At 48.5% G+C, this 22,519-nt stretch overlaps 1 protein-coding gene across 1 annotated transcript; it reads right to left on the bottom strand.

Annotated features, from left to right (window-relative positions):
- Nucleotides 1–4,896: 4,896 nt before the first annotated feature.
- Nucleotides 4,897–20,617, bottom strand: LOC137159332 (zinc finger protein RFP-like). Its single transcript, XM_067557492.1, has 7 exons — nucleotides 20,525–20,617; nucleotides 19,903–20,340; nucleotides 19,082–19,177; nucleotides 17,691–17,921; nucleotides 9,145–9,240; nucleotides 6,338–6,358; nucleotides 4,897–5,004 (listed from the first exon to the last, which is right to left on the bottom strand). Exons 1-5 carry the CDS (start codon nucleotides 20,615–20,617, stop codon nucleotides 9,208–9,210), a joined length of 891 nt encoding a protein of 296 aa, XP_067413593.1. The 3' UTR covers nucleotides 4,897–5,004; nucleotides 6,338–6,358; nucleotides 9,145–9,207.
- Nucleotides 20,618–22,519: the final 1,902 nt, after the last annotated feature.

Below are 22,519 nucleotides of genomic sequence, written 5' to 3' on the forward strand. Positions count from 1 at the left end.
ATCATTGCAAAGGAGGGTTTGAAGGAGGATAATGAGGTGAGTTGTGGAAGTTTCCAGGCAGTTTCTCTCACGCCTGAAGGGCAGCATGCAGGGGAAGCACAGAGGGGCTTGTTTGACATGTAACAATTGGTGATGGAGGCTGGGATCAGAAGGCAGTCAGAGGCAGGAGTACACAGCATGAGAGATGCTAACTCATGTGTGGCTATGGAGGGAAGGGGAAGGAAGACTCCTGGATCCAGCTCAGATTAGTTCCAAATTTACACATTTTACCCTCAAGAGACCAACTTTTATCTGACGATTTGAGAGCAGCCCTGGAGTAGCACAGCAGCATGGCAACAGTATTTGTTTGACCTGCCAGATACTTTTGGCCACAAATCTCAAAATGATCCTGTCTCCTACCTGTGTTAAAGGGTTTACCACAATCACTGGGAGCAGGAGGCGGAGCGGCTGGGACATTTGCTGATTCCCATGACTGTCAGTGGCATTTGACTCCCAAGCATCTGTCTGCCCATCCCTGGGGTCAGGGGCTAGCAGCAGGCTAGTTTGAGCTGAGCAATGAGCCCCTGGCTCTGCCTGGCCTAGCAAATCCGGGTAGAGATGCCCCAATCAGCCCCTCCTCACTGATGCAGCCCCAGCTGCTTCAAGCTGGGGATGGAGTGGATGAAAGAGAAACAACTCCCTCTCCCTATGGAGAATCCCCCTTGTCCCAGACTAGCTCCTTCCCCCTGGCCCAGTGTGGTGCTCCAGGTGTTGGGCCGGTTCCATTCCATTCCTCACATACTAATAAAAGTGACTTTTATTAATAAACTGGCTCGTCATTTCTCAAGCAGCTGTCGTCACGCAGATTCATTGCAAACCTTCACTGCCAGTGTAAATCAGCGCAGCGCCATTGGTTTCGGAGGGTCTAGATCCATTTACACCAGCTGAGGATCTGGCCCAAGGTTTATTAGGAGAGGCGAGAGGGGCAAATCGCACTGGAATGAAAGAGCCAGTGTGTGTGGCTCTGAGCCGGGCTGCAGACTCAGCCAAGCCCTCATGTTTTAGTGACAGTGCAATGCAAAGCAAGCAAGGCACTAGCACAGTACAGGCCACTAACCAAATAACCATGCCTCCCTTTGCAAGTAAAGCTCGATCAATGTCAGGGCATCCATACGCCAGCTGTGCTGGTTTGGCTGCATTGGTTTAGCATTGCACCTTTCGTTACAGTGGTGCAATTTCTGTGTGTGGGAGATTGGACAGCAATCCACCTCCTGCGTCTGTCGCTCTCACGCCTACTGGACACATCCTCTCCTCCCTGTACCCTAGGGCTTGTTAATTGTCCCTCAGTCCCCCTTTCAATCTGCTCAAGCCTTTTGCCAGTCGAGGTGGCTCTGTTACTAGGTCCATCCATGTTCTGGTATTGTCCCCAGCTCTGCAGGGCCTGAGCCCCACCTAGGTCAGTAATAAAGTGGCATCAGAAGCCAGCCTGTTCCATAGACAAAACAGTCAGCTAAACGGTTCTGTAAAGTCCATGATGGGCACGGGAGCTCTAGAACTGAAGGTTCCTAAAGTGGAGATACGGAAGTGCTATGGCTGCTGCCATATAGAACTGAATACGTCACCCATGTATCTTCTACCACCACAGTGGACTGCATGTTACATTAGACCAGACTAGCTGCAGTTCAGTAGGATTTTATTTGAATGTAAGACAGAATCACAGCAGCACCCAATTCAGGTTTAAAACATGATTTGGTGACCACTGCTCACGCTATGAGTACGGTTATAACAGTTTGGCCCTGGCTACACAGGTACAACCAAGATATATTTAACATGAGTGGGGCACTATGCTGCAACACTTTAATCCCCAAACACCAGCAGGGGGCCTGGTAAGACAGGCCCAAGTGATAGTTCAACTTTCATCATCAGTTCACTCATCACCGTGTCCATTACTGGATGTTTACAACCCGATAGCCCATTTGGTATGAGCCTCTGCTAATCTAATCTTCACTTTCTAAGAAGCTTAAAATGTCCAAGAGCCATGGATACAAGTTGATGTAGGCCATACCACACTATGGATGAAGATTTGCTAGCAACAGCTGCATTTGAACAGCTGCAGTTGCTTCTAGAAGTTTCTGGCATGGTTTCCCTAACAAAGGCAGAACAAGGTTCTCCCCATGCGCCACCTAAGAACCATAAAATAGCACTACTATACTACCAGTACTGAAGGGCAGGAGAGGTCAGCTATATATAAAACCTTAGAGGTTTCTAAGGCCTGGCTTGACAAAACCCTGGCTGGGATGATTTAGTCAGGGTAGGTCCTGCTTGGAGCAGGGGGTTGGCCTAGATGACCTCCTGAGGTCCCTACCAACCCTAATCTTCTATGATATAGTTCAATTTTCAGGAAAATAATTCCTCTTCATATGATTCAGAGAACAATGTAATACTCACATTCAAACAGCTGTTAACCAAGGCCAGGATAGCAACAAAACCCACCAAAGTCTCCTGTGACGATGCGCAGAACCACACGCCCCTGCTCTGCAGCCTGCTCCCCTCAAGATTACTGTACGTAGATCTTCAGAACAGAGAAGTATTTTTAAGTCTCACTGCTGTCTCCCACAGGATAGCTCCCCTACTAAGTCACTAGGAAATGGTCCTAAACTGATCCCACAGACGCAGTGAAAGTTTTGGCTCAGAACTGGACTTTGGTTAAAAACACACACACAGCTAGGTTGCCTCTGATTAGGGAGAATTGCTCCACTGACCTTCAGGAAGCATATAAGGCTCATCTATCAATGAGACGGAGGGGAGGGTTAGCAGCATTTTGCAGAAAGTAGCAGATAATGAGCAGCATATGTTTTAATCTTCATATGTACATCCCGAGTGTTATTTAGACAGAGGCCACAGTGTGCTAGGTGCTTTCCAGACTTGCAAGCAGACATTGCCCAGCTCCAAAGAACTGGTTGGGTAAGAACATTTTATAAATCAGAGAGAAAGAGATTCCTTCCTACCCTATGCATTTTATGGCTGGCCTATCGGCCTGTCAGCCAGGTGAATAGGTTCATGGTTGACAAACTATCCCATTACCCAAAAATCATTCGCAGCAACAGCAGAATGACTTGTTGTCACTGCCAAATATGGCTGATAACTAACCTAAGTACTCTTTACTCACCTAAGTACGCTTTACCATACAATATTCAAAGTGTACACAGTCCTTTCTAGATGAAAAGGGCAATAACTCTGAAATGCAGCCACTTCTGGGATGGAAGACACCAGCCAACACACTAATTCACCTAAAAGTGAAGGGTGGGGAAAGTTTGGCTGGGACATGGGGGCTAACCCCTACTTTTATGAGAAAGGTCAGAGTTGTTATTGTTATTTTATTATTATATTTTATTATTGCATCTCCTACAGAGCAGCTGCACCAAAATTTTATCACTGCTGATGCATTCCCAGAAAAGCTGCATGACCCCTTTCAAAGAGAACTTTAGTAGTGTCATGAGAGGCCATGATAGTCTCTCATTGGGCCTGAAATGAAGACTTCCTATCCAGAAAAATGTGAGACACCTGGGTTCTTGGGGGGCTCCAGGAGGGGCGTGGTGTCTACTGGTTAGTGTGCAGGCTGCCAGCCACCAGGTCAACCATTTTTCCCACCTGGCCACCAGATCAACCCAACAAAAAAAAAGTCAGGGCCAGGGCTCTTCCCCTCCCCCCTGCCTGCCTTTTGCCATGGGTCTCTGGGGCTTAGTTCCTCCTGCCCACCAGGGGGTCCAGTCCAGTTTCTCCCCCCCACCTCCACATGGAGCTTCCCCAGATGGCAGGGCTTTTTCCCCTGCCCACCCATCTTCCACTCAAGCTCCTGTCCCCTCCCAGGCTTTTCCACAGGCAGCAGGGATCCCCCCTGCCCTACCTGGCTTCTGCAGGGCTCCTGTCTGGGGCTTCCCCCCCTACGCCCGGCAGGTCCCCAGGCTAGCCTTGCAAGTCTGCCGCTGGGGGAGCCCAATTTTCCAGGGGTTCTAATAGCCACCACTTTCTCACCCTCCAGCCGGGATCCCTCTTCTGGGAGTTGGGACTCACCTGCTTCCTGGGGCTGCAGCCACATACCCACTGTCTGCCCACATGTGCACTGTGCAGGTAGGAGGGATCGTCCCTCCTACCTGCACATGTCAGATGGTGAGGGTGAGCAGGGGCTGAACAACCCCCCAGCGCTCCTTGACCACACCTAAGGCTTTTTTTGTTGTTTTTTGTTTTGGATACACAATGGGGGGAGGGGTCCATGTCTTGGCAGTTGCCACCCCTCTGGTTAGCAGCTGCAGCCACCCTGTTCCTGAGGCTGACTCAGCTCCTGCCAGAACAGGGAGGTGTGGACAAAACAGCTGATTAGATCAGCCCTCCCCCTTGAGTCCAATGGGCCCTGATGCACTAACCTGCCGGCCCTGCTTTTTCAGATGGGTGAGGCTAAATACATGCTGGTGGATGGAGCAGGGGCCCGGGTTTCAGGTTACTCTGCATCTGGGAGAGCTAGCCTGATCTCAGCTCTTGGGCTCCACACTTCAAAGAAAGGGAAGATCTTCTCTGCAGCGAAGGAGGCTGTGAAATTGAAGATTGGAGCCTCATTCTCAGCATCATAAAATGCCACCAGCCCTGCTTCATAGTCCAGGTAAACCCGGATCCTTGTAGGGCTCCCATTCAGGGGCAGGATGTTCTCAGGGGAGGTGCGAGCCTGGAACTGACCGAAAAGCTGATGCACAGCCCAGATCCCTTTCTCAGGATTAAGGCTCAGACTGCCCTTCCTCATCACAGACTGTCTGGCCACCCCCACAGCCCAGCCTGACCCTCCTGTGGACTCCACCACCCAGTAATGTCTCCCTGAGTCAAATCCCTCTGCACCCAGCACACATGGCTCAATATCAAATCTGCTGGGGTTCCTGGCCAGGCTTTGGGGGCTGTCTCCCATTTTCACAATCTTCGCATCTGCAGACAGGATGAGCTTGGGGTTCGCTGTGTCCAGATTCAGCACCACATTGGCTGCAGAGAGAAAGAATCAGAGTGTGAGAGACCCGGTCCTGGCCTGGGGGAAGGGCATGATCCAGAATAGACCTGACTCTGAACAGAGAACTGTGAAGTCCCTGCCACCCCACTTCACAAGCAGAAACAGGTTAGGGGCCTAGCAACAGAATTGGGTGGGCTGGGCACCCACTGGAGCTGGGCAATCTGTAGTTGCCACATTCAGCCTTGTTTGGCTTCAAGAAGCATTTTCAGAGCAGCCCTGGTACCTGTGTAGAACCTGTGCAGTGTGTGAAACCACATGGAGAGGAGTTGGTTGAAAAACAGGAAAGACGTTTCATGGGAGATTTTGAAATGGCCCTTGTCCCACAGGATTCAAAAAGGAATGATTTTACATGTATTCAAAAGTTGTCATGAAAAATGTTCAAGTTTTTAAAGGGTTTGTTTTTCATTTTCTTCCCTTGTTACCACTGAAAAAGCAAAAAACAAATATATATATATAAAGAAACAGAAAAAAGAAAAAGCCCAAATCCAAACATTCTTCTAGTTAAAAAAAAAATAGAAAATTTTGAAAACAATTAGTTTCTCATAAAAATTCCTGTGTTTGAAAAAAGTCTGCTTTCTGGGGGAAAACGTTCACCTAGCTCTCATTCTGAAATTGTCACAGATCTCAATGGGTTATTTTGAATGGTATTCAGCCTTCCAAGGTGGCTACTGGTTGTTCTAGGGCATAGGATGTGTGTACTCCACTGAGACAGGCAGATCGCTAGATCATTTCTTCCTATATTATTATTATATGTATTATGGTAGCACTCGGAGGCCCCAACCAAGATCTGTAGATTCAAAAGTCAGAAGGGACCATGCTTAATTTAACATGTGTTTTTAAAGCCCACTTAGGTCTGGTCTACAGAGTTTTTGTACTGATTTCTCTGTTCAGGGATGTAGTTTCCTACTGAAACAAATAAATCAATACCATGCCTAATGTGGATGCGGTTATACCAGTTAAAGGCGCCCTATATTGCTTATTCCCCTTCCTTTATGGGAATAAGGCCTGATATAATTAGTTTGGTTAAGTGAGGTGCATAGCCACCTCCACACTAGAAATGGTTGTACCACTTGGCACAGATAAGGCAATACAATTGTTGTGTGTAAGTTAGCCCAAAGCCTAAATAAAGACAGTGGTATTTAGAAATGTGCTGGCTAGTCTTCGGGTCTTCATTCTCTCTGGGCAGCCGCAGGTTCTCAGGTGTTATTATCTACCAGTTAAATGAGCAGTTAAATGAAAAATTCCTAACAGGACACAGCTTTGTATGAAAGGTTGCATGTAATGGGGGGAAGAAGGATTGGAACTCACCAAATTTTGCAGGATGCGTCCCTAAAAAACAAACAGAAATAAATGTATTATGGTTAATGAGCTTCTTTTTCCAGGAATGTACATTTAAACGATGGCATAAGGCCTGGTCTGCACACAGTGTTTGTGTCAATAAAACTGTGTCAGTAGGAATGTGGTTTTTAACTGATATAGTTATACTGGTAAAAGTGTGGATGCAGGTATATGGATGCCTTATACTGGTATAGTTTATCCCCAGTCCCTACAAGAAGAAGCTATACCAGTGTAAGCCTCTTTATACCAGTATACTACACTAGAGGGGGTTGTACTGCTGATTGGTTGGTTGGTTGGTTGGTTTTAATGATTGTTTTCTCCTGAGTAGTTTGGGTTTGGTTTCCTAAGCAAAAGAAATTGATTGTACTTGATGCATTTAACTCCCGGATCTTAAAGTTTGTTTTACTTGGGAATTCATTTTCTTGGGACCAGAGAGGAGCAGAGAGAGGAAAAGCCAGTTCCTGCATCTGCCTAGACCCTGTGCTGCTGGGGGAATGTGCTGCCCTGGGGACAATGCCAAAAGAAATCCTCCATCGTGGCTCCTTTGACCCTGCTCTTTTCTAGCATTTGAGTTAGAGACTCTGGATTCTCTCCTTACCCCTTTCTGCTGTGGAAGAGCTGGACATGTTTGCATGTTTGGTCTTGGCTCAGAAAAATGCTCAATAAAAATTGGTCCTGCTGCATATGAAGGTTCCATTTGTAACTAGTTGACAATAAATGATTAACAGGTGTTTTAATAAAGGGCAAATAAATTGCTAGAGGTATTACTGAATCCAACAGGTCAATAGGCTGTTCACAACCATCTATACCAACTTCTAGCAATGAGTTTATAACCATCTATGACATATACTGCCCATGCCTGTAACACGCTGATGCCATCTATTCATCAGTTTATAAACCACTTCTAATTGGACCCTTAATATAACGCATGAACTAAAAACATTTCCATCCAAGGTGAGAAACTATGTTTCACAGTTGGTGAGCTATTTGGAAATGGTTTGTGGATTGACGTCCACGCTGGGCAGCACAATATTTAGTGGAATTAACGTCTAGGATTTCCATAGTGCTCATCACAACAAATGTCATTTTTAAAACAGCAAAAGTAAATGCATTTTAAATAAAGGTCCTGTTTGAAGTAAGATGTATAAAGCCTGAGGCAGGGTGGTTTGGGCAGTCAGACGGCCTAGTGGTCTGGGCCCCGATTAGTCTTTCTGTCAGTTCAGGGAGTCCCGGCCCTCTGGATGAGGTCCCTGCTGGACTGGCCTCTTTGCTGGTAACCCTAGATCTGCCCTCCTTGGGGCCAGGAGTTGTAGCTCTTGGGTGGGCAGGGGGACCCGGGCCCTCCCTCTCCACCGGGTCCCAGCCCAGGAGGCTGAGAGTGCAGCAGGGTGAGAAAGCCTGCTTTGGCTGGTCCCTTGCTCAGCTTCTCCTGGCCACTTTTTACCATTCTGCTTCTCAGTTTGAGGTGTGTTCATCATTGACAAAGTCTTTACTTCAAAACCCCATGGTCCAAGGCTGATGTCTGTGGTTCTCCCTCCCTCTTGGGGGAACTCCTCACTGGATACCCTCAGTAGAAGCTTCCTCTGCTGCTGCTGCAGAGCTGTGCTCCTTCAGGTAATGGCCTCTTTCTTTGCCTCTTTGCCACCAGCCCTTCCCCTGCCTCAGCCTTTGTGCAGGGTTTGTGAGCCCCATCACGAGGCCACAGACAGGCAGCTGAAAACCCCAGAGATCAGGAAAGATGAGCTGCTTGGGCTGTGGGAGCTTGTCATGGGGGAGGTCTGAAGATTGGACACCTGTTGCCAAGTCCCAGTTCAAAGAGGGGTTCAGAATTCATTCAGCTATCGGGAAAACTGCTCATCTCATCATTCTGGCCAGACTTCCCAACAGGGCTGGGGCTTCCACATGACTGGGGCTGATCTCTCCGGTGCCAACCTCTACAGCACTTACTCACAAGTTTCGTGGTAAGTCTTTAACTACACACTGTGGAGATGCTTTGCTGGAGCACAACCTGAGTGATCAGCACATTATTGAACTGAGTCCCAGGTAAGCCGCTGGACCAGGTGGCTTGCACACACATGTAGTGCACATGCAAATCAGGTATATTTGTGCAAATGAAACTAATAATCCATTTACATTTATAGTCACCTGGATTGTGTGTGTGCAAGCAGGGTAACGCCATGAACAAACTAAGTGCTTCTGTGCACACCTAACTTGCATGAAAATCAGGCCTTTAAAGTGTATCCTCTCATCTTATCTTTCTGCTACATCTCTAATTCAGTCTATTTCTCTATCCCTCTCCTCCCATCTACCTGTTGTTATCTCACCATCCATCTAGTACAGTGCTGTTTCTAGAAGAAAATCTTTCCTGAATGACACTATTCATGTTAATTAGACTGTGGAACTCATTTCCACAAGATGTCAGTGGGGCCAATAACTTAGCAAGATTCCAAGAAGGATTAGACATTTATCTGGATATCAAGAATATCCCGTTAGAATAGTTAATACTAACAAAATGGTTTTGGAAAGGATAAAAAATCTCATGCATCACGGTGTAAGCCAGTCTCTAATTATTGAAGGTTAGGAAGATACCTCCATACGAGCAAATTAACCCTCATCTACCTACTGTGGGGTTCTTGCACCTTCCTCCAAAGCATCTGGCTGATGCTGGCTCCTGTCAGAAAAAAGACCTGGGGCTAGATGGACCTTGGCTCTGATCCAGACTGGGGATTCCTATGCTTAATCACATTCTTTGCATTTTCTCCATTAGTGGTTTTTACCTTGTATTTTAAACAGACAAAGTGCCAGAGCAATGCATACAGCCAGAACTGCACATTTATCCCTCATCCAGGGAGAGACTCGCAGGGAAAAGGAACCTGAAACACAAAATCCCAGGATTCATGTTAGTTTGGAATCAAGGATTTTATTCCAGATAAGTTCATCCCTGGCAGAGTTCATGTGAGCCAAGGGAAAATCTGTCCCTGGAGGTACTATGAAAAGACATTAAGTGGGATTTTCAAAAGCACCTTGGAGATTCAGGAACACAGATGCCATTGGAAGTCAGAAACCTATTTTTCTGATCTTAAAACACAGGAATCTGAAAAACTTTCTGCAGGAAGAGATTGAAAAAGGTTTTTCAAATATTTTCTCCAGTCCTTGTTTATTTTAGAAATAAGTCAGGAATGTTGAACTGTGTGATCCCAGGTTTTGCTGGAGGGCCTCCTGGGGGGCCAAGGTACTGAATCTTTAACAAATTCTCCCAGCACCCATGCTGCAGTTGCAGTGACCTAGATTATGCTGGAAACGGAAATGAATTCAGTGCAGCTTCTGCATCAAGTTCTCACCTTTTCCTCCTGTTTCAACAGTTATTTCCCCTAAATCTCAGCTATTACACTGTACAGGTAGATAGCCACAAGAAGTGATTCTGGTTGCAGAGTGTGTGTGTGTGTGTGGGGGGGTGATGACTTTAGTTGGTTTACAGCTGCTCCAGCTGTTGCTGAGGTGAACTGGGTGCCTGCCTGCCTGTCTGTCTGGGGCAGTGGATGTGTTCTCTCTTGTCATGGGCAACACTACACATTGTCACTGTTCCCACAATGCCAACTGTACTTGCCTTTGTATCCTTGGGAATTTCTGAGTCCTGAAATCAGCCCAGAGAGAGAAAGAGAGGTGAAAATTCCTGCAGGTGATTCACACTGAGCCACATTCAATGCAGCATTAAGTCCAGGTCTACACTATGGACTTCAGCTGCATGGCTGTATCTGTCAGGGGATCTGTCCCTGAATGACAGAGCAGTGCCAGGAAAAGCCCCTAGTGGAGATACAGTTATACCACCAACTCTTGCTTCCACTGATTCAGCTTGTTTCACTTGTGTGTGTGTGTGTGTAGGGATTTACAAAGTGCCTAAATCCCTTTTGAAAATGAGACCTTGGCTCCTAAATCTGCTAGGCATTGCTACGCTGAGTGCAGCAACACCTAAATATCTTTACAATCTGGGCCTACATGACTTGCCTAGGGAGTCCACGGTGGCACAAGGAACTGAACATAGAGCTCCCAAGTTAATACCCTACCCCCGGGCCATCCTTCCTCTGCAGGGCATCCTCCGTGAGGGTTCATATAACCTGTACACCACACTGCACCACCATGGACAGTGCAGGTGCCAGAGACTTCACATCATAATAACCATTTCACAAAGCATTTAGAAAGTCTTTACGTAATTAAAATCATAGCGTTGGAAGGGACCTCAGGAGGTCATCTAGTCCAACCCCTTGCTCAAAGCAGGACTAACCTCAGCTAAATAATCCCAGCTAGGGTTTTGTCAAGCCGCAGCTTAAAAACCTCTAAAGATGGAGATTCCATCACCTCTCAAGGTAACCCATTCCAGTGCTTCACCACCCTCCTAGTGAAATTTTTTTTCCTAATATCCAACCTAGATCTCCTCCACTGCAATTTGAGACCGTTGCTCCTTGTTCTGTCATCTGCCACCAGTGAGAACATCTTAGCTCCATCCTCCCTGGAACCCCCTTTCAGGTAGTTAAAGGCTGCTATCAAATCCCCCCTCACTCTTCTCTTCTGCAGACTAAACAAGCCTAGTTCCCTCAGCCTCTCCTCATAAGTCCTGTGCTCCAGTCCCCCAATCATTTTTGTTGCCTAGGGCCATGAAGCCAGCGGGACAAAGGGAGCTACAAAAACTTGAAAACAACCTCAAAGAGGTTTTCTAGACACAGAAATGGCACAGCTTTGAAGTCTGATGTCCCACGCCCTCGTTGGGCTACTCCATTGGCACATTCCCCTTTCCAGGGCTAACCAGGTCCTCTTAGGTCATAAGATCTTGTGCCTTAAACTTGACTCTTACCTGTGTCGGTGGGAAGGACATCTCTGCAGCACCCAAGCTTATTAACAGTTTCCCCCTCTCACTTCTCTGAGCTATTCCACAGCTGGGGAACTGAGGCCCAGTCTAGATTAAGGGTCTTAGCTAAAGTCAATTAGGAAGTCTGCCTGAGCTGGGAATTAAACTCACAACTCCCAGGTACTAGACGAGTGCACGGTCCACTAGCCCATCCTTCCTATCCCAAGGGGCACAGAAAGAAAGGTTTTCATGGCAGGTTGATTTAACAAATAAAACTCCTCGGTAGTAGAAAAGTAGACCTGGTGTACTCCCAGTGTTTGAACTGGTACAGCTATGTTGGCTAGGGGTGTGGTATTTTACCCAAATAGTTATACAACTATGAGTGCTTATAAAGAGGCAGTGTGTCCTACTGGATAGAGTACTGGCCAGGGAGTCAGAGCATCCTTGGTTCTACTCCTGTCACTGGATTTTGGGCAAGTCACTACCTATCTGTGCCTCAGTTTCCCCATCTGTAAAATGGCTGTAATGATGCTGATGTCCTCTGTAAAGCACTTTAAGATCTACAGTTGATAAGCTGTGATCCTTCATTCAAAAGACCTGGCAGCGTGTCCCCTTGGTGACAGATAACTGGGTGTACCTCTGCACCTCCATTTCCAACCATCCATTGTCTTCACCTGTAAAAAGGGTCCCCCCGCTGTTTGTGTTTTCCTGTCTAGAATCTCCCCTGGAGACTTTGTTATTACTTGATTAGCATGCTGCTCAGACTGTACATAGGCGCTCATTGTAAAGCATACAACACTCAACAATACATAGAGCCAGACAGGTAGAGAAGCGGTTCCTGCCCGAACAAAACTTTTATCACCTTCTGGTGACCAGCCCCAAGTCACAGATCTTAAGCACATTCTTTTCAGCATAGATACCTAACTCCTTACATCTGATCCATACATGCATTTCACAATGACTCCGAGGACCAGTGTGACACATGCTTTCAGTAGAGACCTTACATGACCCAGTGATCTATTATGTAGATACCAGACCCAGTGGATCCCTATAACCCTTATGCACACCATGTGCATCGGCCAGCTGACACCAAGCAGTTCCTGGGGCACATAAGTATTATTATACTCATATAAAGGGGCTTAGACTGGTATAGCATATTTCCCTTCCTTGTGGGACTAGCTGCACTGGTATAAGGCACCTTTATATCGGAATAACTAGGTCCACACTAGGGTGGATTACACCATTTTACCCCAGTGTAATTAAAGCAGTACAATTTTTACATGTAGACACAAATAAATCTCAGGTGAGACAGACTGGTGGGCAGAATGCAGGGAGGCAGCCAAGAAGCAGGATAAATAGAATTCACCACACAGCCCCTCAGATGATCGCACAGGTCTGCAATTTATCAGGGATATGACATTTCAGCCCCAACATGCTCTGCCACCATGGAGATGGGCACGGTATAAGAATCTAGATGGACAGATAAATTCTATGAAATTATCCAAGCCTAGAAGGGACCATTAGATCAACTAGTCTCACCTGTTACCTGTCAGTTCTGTGTTCTTAGGAAGCAGGGTGCAAAACCCCTACTGTCTGACTCATCTGAAACCCCCGTCCCCACCAGCCTCTGCTTGAACCAGAACTGATCAGAGACAGACTTACCAAAAGCAATGAAAAGGCAGTGGGAGACACACCTAAACCCCTCCGAACAAGGGTGACAGGATTAAGGCTGCCCCCCTAGTCTCATCTACATCAAAGATGTAAGAAGGAGGCATCTCCATTAGCACACCGAATGGAAAACAGAGAGCTTCATTTGCACCAAAGATGGAACAAGGAAACATCTCTATTAGCATACCAAATGGAGAACCAAGCTCCAAAGCAGGGACCGCACTGAACTCTCGGATCAGAGAAGCACTGCATGATGGGGGATCTCTGCTCCAGATGACAATGAACCCACGCCTGCACACACCCAGCTCAGCAGTTATCAGACCAATTCTAGTCAGAGATCCTTTACTGATATCCAAACTACTGAATCTGCCTGATTGCATTGTGAGCTCCCTCGAAGTAACATAGTGCATAGCCAGGAATGATCAGTTCCTATCATCCAGCCTAAACAAAACAACTCTGGTCTACTCCCTTGAGTCATCATTTACCCATAAACAGACCTAGTGTTTGCTCTTGAACCATTGTTTCTTCCCTACAAAACCCCACCCAAGTTCAAAACTCTGTTCTGATGCCTGGATCCAAAAGCTGCATCAGTTCCACTGGGACTTCACCTTTTCAGGGGCTCTGCCTGTCTCAAGCACTCCGGACTCTAAGCTGAACAGCCTGTCTCCTGGGAACCTTTGACTGGTTCAAGCTGTGCTGAGTGGTGAGACCCCAAGACTCTCTCCCTCTCTCTGGTTAAGCCCACTTTTTTCCCTCAGATCTAATTTGATCTCTCTCTCTCTCTCTCTCTCTCTCTCTCACACACACACACACACACACACACACACACACACACACACACACACACACTTTCGCTCGCTCGCTCGCTCGCTCACTCTCTCAACCTGACTTGTTAATCAGACTTGGTCTAGATTTCCTCAATACCACAATTGAAACCATGTACTATTGTAACTGTTTTGTTTATTAGTCTCTCCTTGTATGGCTATTACTCTATATACCTGGCAATAAAATAACTTTTATAATCAAGCTGGTTGCCAGACTCTCTCCAAACTTCATTTACTCCTTTGTGTTCTTGGCTTCCCTATCTTGCTCTGCAGCAATGCTTCTTTTACCTAAGCCAAAGATCCCTGTAATGCCCAAAAATCCTTTGGGGTTTGCTCATTAAGGGGGTTACTACCAGAATAATTGTAGAGTGAAAGTGGGGGTAGTGACGTGCTGAATCTGTGGCATATAAGGGTGGCAGCTTGGAAGTGTTGCTCTGCCCAGCCTATGGAGTCCAGGGGCATATAAGGGTGTTAGCTTAAAAGTGCTGTTTTGACCCAGCCTGCTCAGATGTGCTCTGTTAATCTGTGAATGTGGGTACTTATTTTAGTCTGGGGCTGGAGGAACCCTGCCCTGGGAAACTTAAGTCCTTCAGGGTAGCTCCATTGGGAGGGGACTTGCAGAAGGGAGAAATAAAGCTCCATATGAAAACACAAGTGACACAAGCAGTACATTAATAGAATTACAAGCCCCCTCTCCCAAGGAAAGTAACCCTAATAAATGAGCGTATGCCAAGATGACGGGCAGATCTGGTAACACACCTCATGTGTAACACAGATCTTTATATTTCATCCACCTCCCCCTGTGCTGAACCCAGTAAAGTGGGTTAGAGGAACGCATTTCAGCACTCAGGAGATTAAACTGTTGTGGCCATGGGCAGAGACCAGGAGGGACCATCGTGCCACCAATGCCTGAGGCCACTGTGATGGCAGGGAACTGATTAAGCATGAGATGGCTCGATGATCCCAGCAGGTGATCCATGTCCCCTGCCACAGAGGAAGGTGAAAAACCCCCAAGGTCCTGCCAATCTGAACTGGGGGAAAATTCCTTTCCAACCTCTAATCTGGCAATCAATCTGACCCTGAACACATGAGAAGGATCCACCAGCTAGGCATTTTGACAAAGGATTCTCTGTACCACCTCAAAGCACTGGTCCCACCCCATCTAGTGTCCCATCTCCAGCTGTTGCCCATCCCTGAAACTTCAAAGGAAAGCAACAAACTAACAAAAGCCAAAATGCACGTGACTAAATGTGCACTGCAGAAAGAAATTTATTCCTGCCCCCTGCAAGCAACTGGCTGAAACCCTGAAGCATGAGAGTTGGTTATAGTCAATCCATTTAGCTAGATGGATATATATAGAGAGAGATTAGATAGATACTGATGAGGAATGAGCTCCATCTCCTCACAAGGTCCCAGCTCTACAGCTTTCCCCTGGGAGGTTTCCCCACCCAGCTTTTATACTGACCTAAGGAACCATGCAGAGAGCATCTTTTACCCACGAATCCCCTCTGCGCTGCCAGCAGACTGCTCCCTTGAAGAAAACCACTGACCCTCCTGCCCAGCTTGTGAGAAATGAGCACCGAATGCTGCAAAGTCGCCTTCTCAGCCCTGCAAGGGACACGAATGTGTTTGTTTATCTCACGACCAGGTCCTAAATTCCCAGTCCATCCAGCATCTAAAAGGGCTCTTAGGATAAAAGGCCCCCACCCCATTAATAATGCCCAGAGCCAGCCCGGCTCCAGGGTGCGTTTTTTCAACCCAGAGTTGTGGGGCAATCCCCTCCCCAGGATGGGTCACACAGCCACAGTGGCGGCAGCACCAGAGTGATGGGATGGAAGGGGCTGGATCCAAAGCATGAGACCGTCCCATGTCTGGTTTCTGAGCCTCTTCCCAGCATGATGGGGCATGAGGGAAAGAAGGAGCCTGGACGTACCTGCTCATGGTGCTTCTGACACCCTAGTGGGGAACAAGAGACAGAGCAGAGTCAGTGCCCATGGCCCAGCCTGGCCCTGTGCCCCAGACGGGTCCCTCTGCTCTCCCAGCCCCAGCCCCAGCCCTGCATGCTGCCTGCGGGGGAACTGCTCATTCCCAGGATTCCAAAACTTTGGGTTAATGTTTAAACTTAACTCTAAGTCTCTTGGCTTTGTAACGAATAGGGTTTGGCCAGGTTTCCTGCAGGGTCTATGAGAGTCAGGTGCCCAAGTCCTTGGTTCCTTTGAAACACCCAGCCTCCCCATATGGGTCCCCATAACCCCAACAAGGCTGGGTTCAGGATTCCTGGGGGCTCGACCACCAACCTTGTCATGGTCACTTAGGGCTGGGGCTTGGGTGTCCCCACTCCAGGCTACCTTCTCTGCACTAGGCGCTTCCCTGACCCACTGAGCAATGCATATAGTTCAAAGCAAATACAATTTATTAAACAGTAATCAATAAAAAAATAAGGAAAAAATGAGAAAGGTTAAAGAAAAACACCTGGCACGATTCCCGGCCCAGGGACACCACACAGAGCGTCTCTGGGGTGTAAGAGACGCTCACAGTCCATTTCTCACACATCGCAGGCCCCCTGCTCAGGCCCTGGCTGCGCTGTAGGGATGCCATAGGTCAGACGCTTGCTCTGGCGGTGGCCACATGCCCTCAGGCTGTAGGTGGCAGGGCCCTTCTCCCCAGCAACAGCCCCCCCTCCTCCAATCGGAGTTATGATCCCCCTTCCAGCCTGGCCTGCAAAGGCTCTTGGCTGGGGGCATCTCCCTGTGCCGGGCCCTGCCCAGGGTCCCCCTCGCTCTTCCCAGCGCTCACCAGACCCGGCTCCAGATGGCTCCAGTCCCATCTCCAGCCCCTCTCTGCTTCAGTGTGGCTGCTGCTTTGCTCCGAGCACAGCTCTGCTCCCCAGGCAGCTTCTCTGCCACTGGCTGGCTGTGTCTTGGTGCGGTGCTGCTTTGCTCAGCTCAGCTCCCTGGCCAGGCTTCTTCTCTGGTTTCCCAGCCACTGGCTGCTTTGTCCTTAGCTCGGCCCCTTTCTCTGCCCATGCAGCTCCAGCTTACACAGAGGGACCCCACCGCCTTCTTGGCTTCCTCATTGGCCTGTCCGCCCTGTCAATCAGGCTGACATGGAGGTTGGCCTCTCCCAACTGGCCCTGGGGTCTGTCCATTTCAGGGTCCTTCATCGACCCTTCCCCTGTCTTTGGTACTGAGAGATGCCAACTAAAAAAACCCACTACGTTTCAGTAAGGGGCTAATAGTCCCCGTACACATGCATTCAACAGCCGTCACAATAGCCTGGCCCGCACCTGACACCAGAACCTCACAGGGAGCTGCCGGGGCTGAGCATGTGCAACCCTGAACCTTGCCTTCTCTGGCAAAAGGGGAGCCCAGTAAGCTGAGTGTTATCTCTCTCTTGCTGTCTTGCCAAGAGGTGGCAAACACCAGTCCCGAGGCCTTTGTGCTGTGTTGATCCTTCCTGTAGGTATGTGCCCAAATTCAAGAACCTCTTGTGCAATTCGATCCGAACTAGGGAGACTCATTCTCCTGTGGCCCATGATGTATCCTGCTGGCTTGGGGGCTGCCATCCTTTGTGTGGGGAGAGAGGGTGAAACTCTGGCCTCAGTTGCAGCCTTAAATATGCGCCCCATAGTTATTGCTGCCCCACTGCCCCTTATGGCAGGGCCATGCAGACTGCACTTCAGCTATCCACCACAGAGATCACCCAACAGGACCTTGCTCGTCTCCCCAAGGCAGTGCTGCCAGGCACCCGGCCCTGTGAAGAGGAGCCTGACTGAGGCATTGAGCCCCTCCCGCCTTTGAGGGGCTTTGCGAGTTGGATCACAGGCCCGTCAATAACAGAGGATCTGCAGTGACCCACAGACAGTCCTGCTCTCCTATGCGAGTGTCTCACCCACACCCACTTCAGCCCTAGGGAGCTCTCTCTCCAAGCTACTCTAGGAGCGCCAGGTGACCCTCCCCACTCTGGAGCCTGGCTGGCAAAGTCCCACCTGCAGGAGTTCAGGTGCTTGTTGCTGGCACTTCCCCTCCAGCTCAGTGATCAGGGCGCTGAGCCGGGAAATCTCCTCCCCCAGGCACGTGATGTTTTCCTTCTTCCTCCTCAGGAGCTTGCCATCCAGCTCCCCCAGCCGGGACAGCAGGAGGTGCTCTCTTTCGTCCAGGAGCTGGCGCAGCCGCTTGCACTCAGATACCATCAGCTGCTTCTCGAGCTCCACCTGCCACTGGGGGGAGGGAACAAAGGGACCCAGGGAAGGGTAGAGCAGGGTCACAGGAGAGTGAGAGAATGGGGAGCCATGGAAAGGACACTGACCCCTTTCCAGGATGCACAGGATGTCCTGTCCAAACTGCTGGGGCTCCACCCCACTGCATCTCTGTGCATCACACCACCTGCTCCGTGCTTAATGCAATTAGTACGTTTCCATGGAATAGTGGAACCTCTGCACTATTCCAGCTGTATGGCTTCATTCCACCCCTGCAACTGTGCTGTAATGTTGGTAAGACACAGCCCGACCCCTTGGATGCAGCGTCCTCCAGTGCCGCTCTCCTCCCCCACAGCATTCTCCTTTTCCTCTGCCCATCAAAATCACATCTTGGGGCGTTAGGTAGCTGCTGCACTCCCTGCCTCTGTCCTCCGGGAGCTGCAGACCAAAGTCAGACATCCTATGTAGATCACTCACATGGCAGAGCCCAGCGCCGCCCCCAGCTCCACAACCCCCGATGGCACAGCAAGCTGGGTTCAGTCCCCTGCTCTGCTCCAGACCTTGGGCCAGCCACTTAGTCTCTCTGTGCCTCGGTTCCCCCAGCATGCAAAGGGAATAGCAGCACTGCCCTGCCTGGCAGCCAGGGTGAGTGCATTACAGAGGGCGAGGGGCTCGGAGACAGACCCGAGGGAAAACCAGATGCTGTTTGTATTACAGAAGTGCCCAGAGGCCCAGCTGAGAGCAGGTACAGCTGAGCCACGCATATTTACATGGCACAAACAAAGGGAAAGAGACAGCCTTGCCCCAGGTTCCGACAGCCTGAACAGACATGGGGGGGAGGGGAAAGGGAGACATATGCAAAGGGACAGGCCTCAGGTCAGAGCCAGGAACAGAACCCAGGTGTCCTGACCTGTCAAGTAGGCAGCCCCCCTGTGTTGCCTCTTCCCACCACTCAGCTTGTGTGGAGCCGATGTGACAGCGCTGTGTTTTTAGTGCAGAGCAATACACTGGTGATGGTCACCAGGGTAACACTAGGGCCCCAGCCTGCTTGCCGGCTGCATGGAGGGTTCTTAATCACATCCATGGATGAAGAGCTTGCAGGCTTGAGTCCTGATATTGCCCAGGTTTACTATTACTGACATCCTGTGCTAACCTGCTGGGGCAGAACAGTGGACACCTACCATCATCTTCTCACTCTCCTTTTCCTCAATGGATTGAAACTCCAGCAGCTCATCTCTTGCTTTCCTCAGACGCTTCAAATGGCTCTGAATTTGTTCCTGGAAAGGGGGTGGGGGGAGCTTTGAGCTGGTGATTAATTAACAGGCAATAATGTTGTCAATGGCCAGTGTGAGGTTTTGTTTAAACTCTCCCACGTGCCCAAGTGACCTCAGTGAACGCAGTGTGGCTGAGCAGGTCTGGATCCCCTAAACTACAGCTAAGAGACGGTATCAGAGATGGACACTAGCCACATGTATCACAGGTGAAATGTCATGTATTATGACAGCAACTCTACGCACAGAAACAGCTCCCTGGCACAGGGGAGAACACCATGGGTGGGAGCCTGGACCCCATGGGCTCTTCTGCTGGTAGGTATAAATACATCTGCATGCTTCATTACCCTGGGTACCGACCAGGCACTCCTCTCCTGACAGTAGGAGAAGTCAAGGATCACTCCCCACATTATACAGATAAGGCTAGGCAAGGTCGCTTCAGCCAGAACAGGGAACAGCACCCGTGTCTCTCAGAGTGTGTCTATGTCACAACCTGGAGCATGCCACACTTTGGGACCCTCATATCCTGCTTCACACCAGGGAGCTGTGTAACCCAACTGGCAAAGTGTGTCACACTGCCTGTCATGGCTGTCCCACAGAGAGGATAACAGCCTATTACTGCTGCATGTAACTCCTTCAATTCTAGTGGAAAGGGGCTCTGTGGATCTAGTTTGCATTGCCATGTCCCACACTACTGTGGGGCCCTGAAACCCCACAATAGAACTCCCTACCTGGTAATCCTTGGCAGCCTCCTCTATGGGGAGCACAGCGTGTGCGCGGTGAACTCGGGACTCCCGGCATACCAGGCAGATGGGCATCTGATCCTCCTCACAGAACAGTTTCAGAGCCTCCTGGTGTCTCTCACACATCCTCTCCTTCTCCAGCCCGTGCGCTGCCTGTGAACTTAAAAGTATCATTAACTCCACCGTTTTCCTCAGCTCCTTGTTGGGCTGCAGGATTCCCTGGGGAAAGGTCTCTCTGCACTGTGGGCAGTAGAAGTTTGACTCCAGCTCCTCCCAGCACCGGCTAATGCAGCCCTGGCAGAAGTTATGCCCGCAGTCAGTAGTAACTGGATCACTGAAATCTTCCAGGCAAATGGAGCAAGTCACTTCATCCCCAGCAGAGGAGAGAGCCTCTGGGTTGAGTTTCAGGTTCCTGAGCCCATAAACCTGTTTGAAGTGCAGCAGCTGAGGGCGTTCCTAGTTGTTGCTTTGGTTTTTGTTTATACAGGTCACTTGTTTATACAGGAGGTCATTTGACTCAGTGAGTCACTCTTCAGGGAAACAATCTTTAGAAGCATAGGAAATACATCCACTGAATGGCTCATGCTAGTGCTTCCTCCCTGAGACGTACCAATTTGCTTGTCAGTACGGCTCTGGCAGTATGGTTCTTTGCAGTCAATGCCACTTCTGCAGAAAGGCAGAGCAGGGACTGTGTGCCGTCCATGCCTGAGGTAGACCACCTGAAAATGCCAAGGCCAGGGCAGGCTGCAAAAGGAAAGCAGATTCTCCCAGCACTGGTGGGTGACACTGAAGTCAAACTTCCCAACCAGCCACAAACTGTGCTTCTGATTCCCCACACTGGTTATCAAGAAGTTAAAACAAAATACACACAGTCCCCTTTCCTGCATTTCAGTCTCTGGCTCCCAATCAGCCACTAGGTCCAGTAAAGAGATATGTTATTTAAAATTCTATGCTCTTTACCAAAGAGGTTCTCCTGATCCCAAAGGATCAGCCACAGTACCAGATCAATATAAGTTTGGATCTTACCCAAAACACCACGCTGCCAGCCAATCCTTTAGTAACTAAAACTAAAGATTTATTATAAAAGGAAAGAAGCAAACTATAGGAGAAATGTTAAATGACTAAAGCAATCAGATACATACAAATGATTTGAAAGTTCATATATATCAGGTTTTCATTTGAATTGTGGAGTTTGCAGGCTTGTATAGTCCCTCTGGTGTACATCCAGTACCTGGATGGGTCTCAGTCCTTTGTTTCACAGATTCAGTTGTACATGAGTTGATCCAGAGGCAGGCGAAGGCTGAAGATTGAAGACTAAAGACTGACTGAAGAGAATATGGATGTGGTGCAGCTGTGTTTTTATGTCCCTTGGTCTTTGCCATACTGCTTGTGGAAATTTACAGAAAGATGGAGTCCAGGGTCACATGAGTAAGTCCTGGTGACTTATAAAGTGTTCTTTCCTTGGGCTTATTGTACCTTTGAGTTCCCTTAATGGATCACCAACCAACTAGTGCTGCAGCCATCCTGTCTGGGATGTTGCCCAGAAACACATCACAAGTTGAAATACAGATACAAACATATTAATAACTTCCAATACAGATATGACACATGCACATAAACAATCTCAACATACTTAGCAAATTATAACCTTTCTAATGGTACCTGACATGGTCTAGTATTATTATTGTAATTTTTTGTAATTTTGACACATGGATGTTAAATAATATAATAAATGACCCCCCTAATCCAGCCAGAGTCACATGACCATACAACGATGGCACTCACACTCTTGGTGCACTCAGAGCCACTCTCTACATGTCAAACTGCTAATTGGGGGCAAACCCTTTGCACGTACATTTATCCAGTTCCCATGTGCAAGTTAAAGTTTGAAAACCTGACTCAAATGCATCCCAAAGACTCCAAACACCAGAAGGCAGGGGGGGAAAGCAGGCAAAATCTATTTATTTATTTTTTTAAATCCTGATTTTGGTAGGCTGGACTCATGGTTTTTGAACTCTTGTGGTTGGCGATACTGGAGTTAGCCACCCAAATCCTATCCTGGGGGTATTGGGGAGGGAGAGTATGTGGGACTTAGAAGGTGGGCTGCGTAGTCCCTGGAGGTGTTTGGGGAGGAGAGAGTATGTGGAGCTTGTGGGTGGGGAAGGTGGCTGAGTGGCATTTGGGAACACAAAAGCGTGTGGCCCCCTGTGGAACTTTGGTGATGGAAGAGTGTGTGGGACTGGTGGGGACTGAGACGCTCTTAGGGTGTTTGGGGGGAATATGTGGGGCTATACCCCATCTTGTACCTTATCAGCTATAAGTAAAGCTGGCCCTGAACCACCTACCAGGTGACCCAGAGGAGAACCAGGCAGGTTTCTGATGGAGCAGTGCTGGATGTGTGATAAAGCCATTAGTGGTACTAAAGATTGATTACAGATGGTTATAAGTAAATGTAATAAGAAGCCTTGATGATTTATCTTGTCCCTGAGTAAGGCCGCTGGGCCCAAACACTGTGCACAAGTCTTCATATGTATTTTGCATTCAGTACATGCTTAAAACATTTATTCTCTGTATATATGATTGAAGACTTGTTGATTATATACTT

The sequence above is a fragment of the Emydura macquarii genome, unplaced genomic scaffold (genome assembly GCF_026122565.2).
Source record: "Emydura macquarii macquarii isolate MOO-44397 ecotype Brisbane River unplaced genomic scaffold, CSIRO-AGI_Emac_v2 contig_1859, whole genome shotgun sequence".
Taxonomy (NCBI): Eukaryota; Metazoa; Chordata; order Testudines; family Chelidae; genus Emydura; species Emydura macquarii.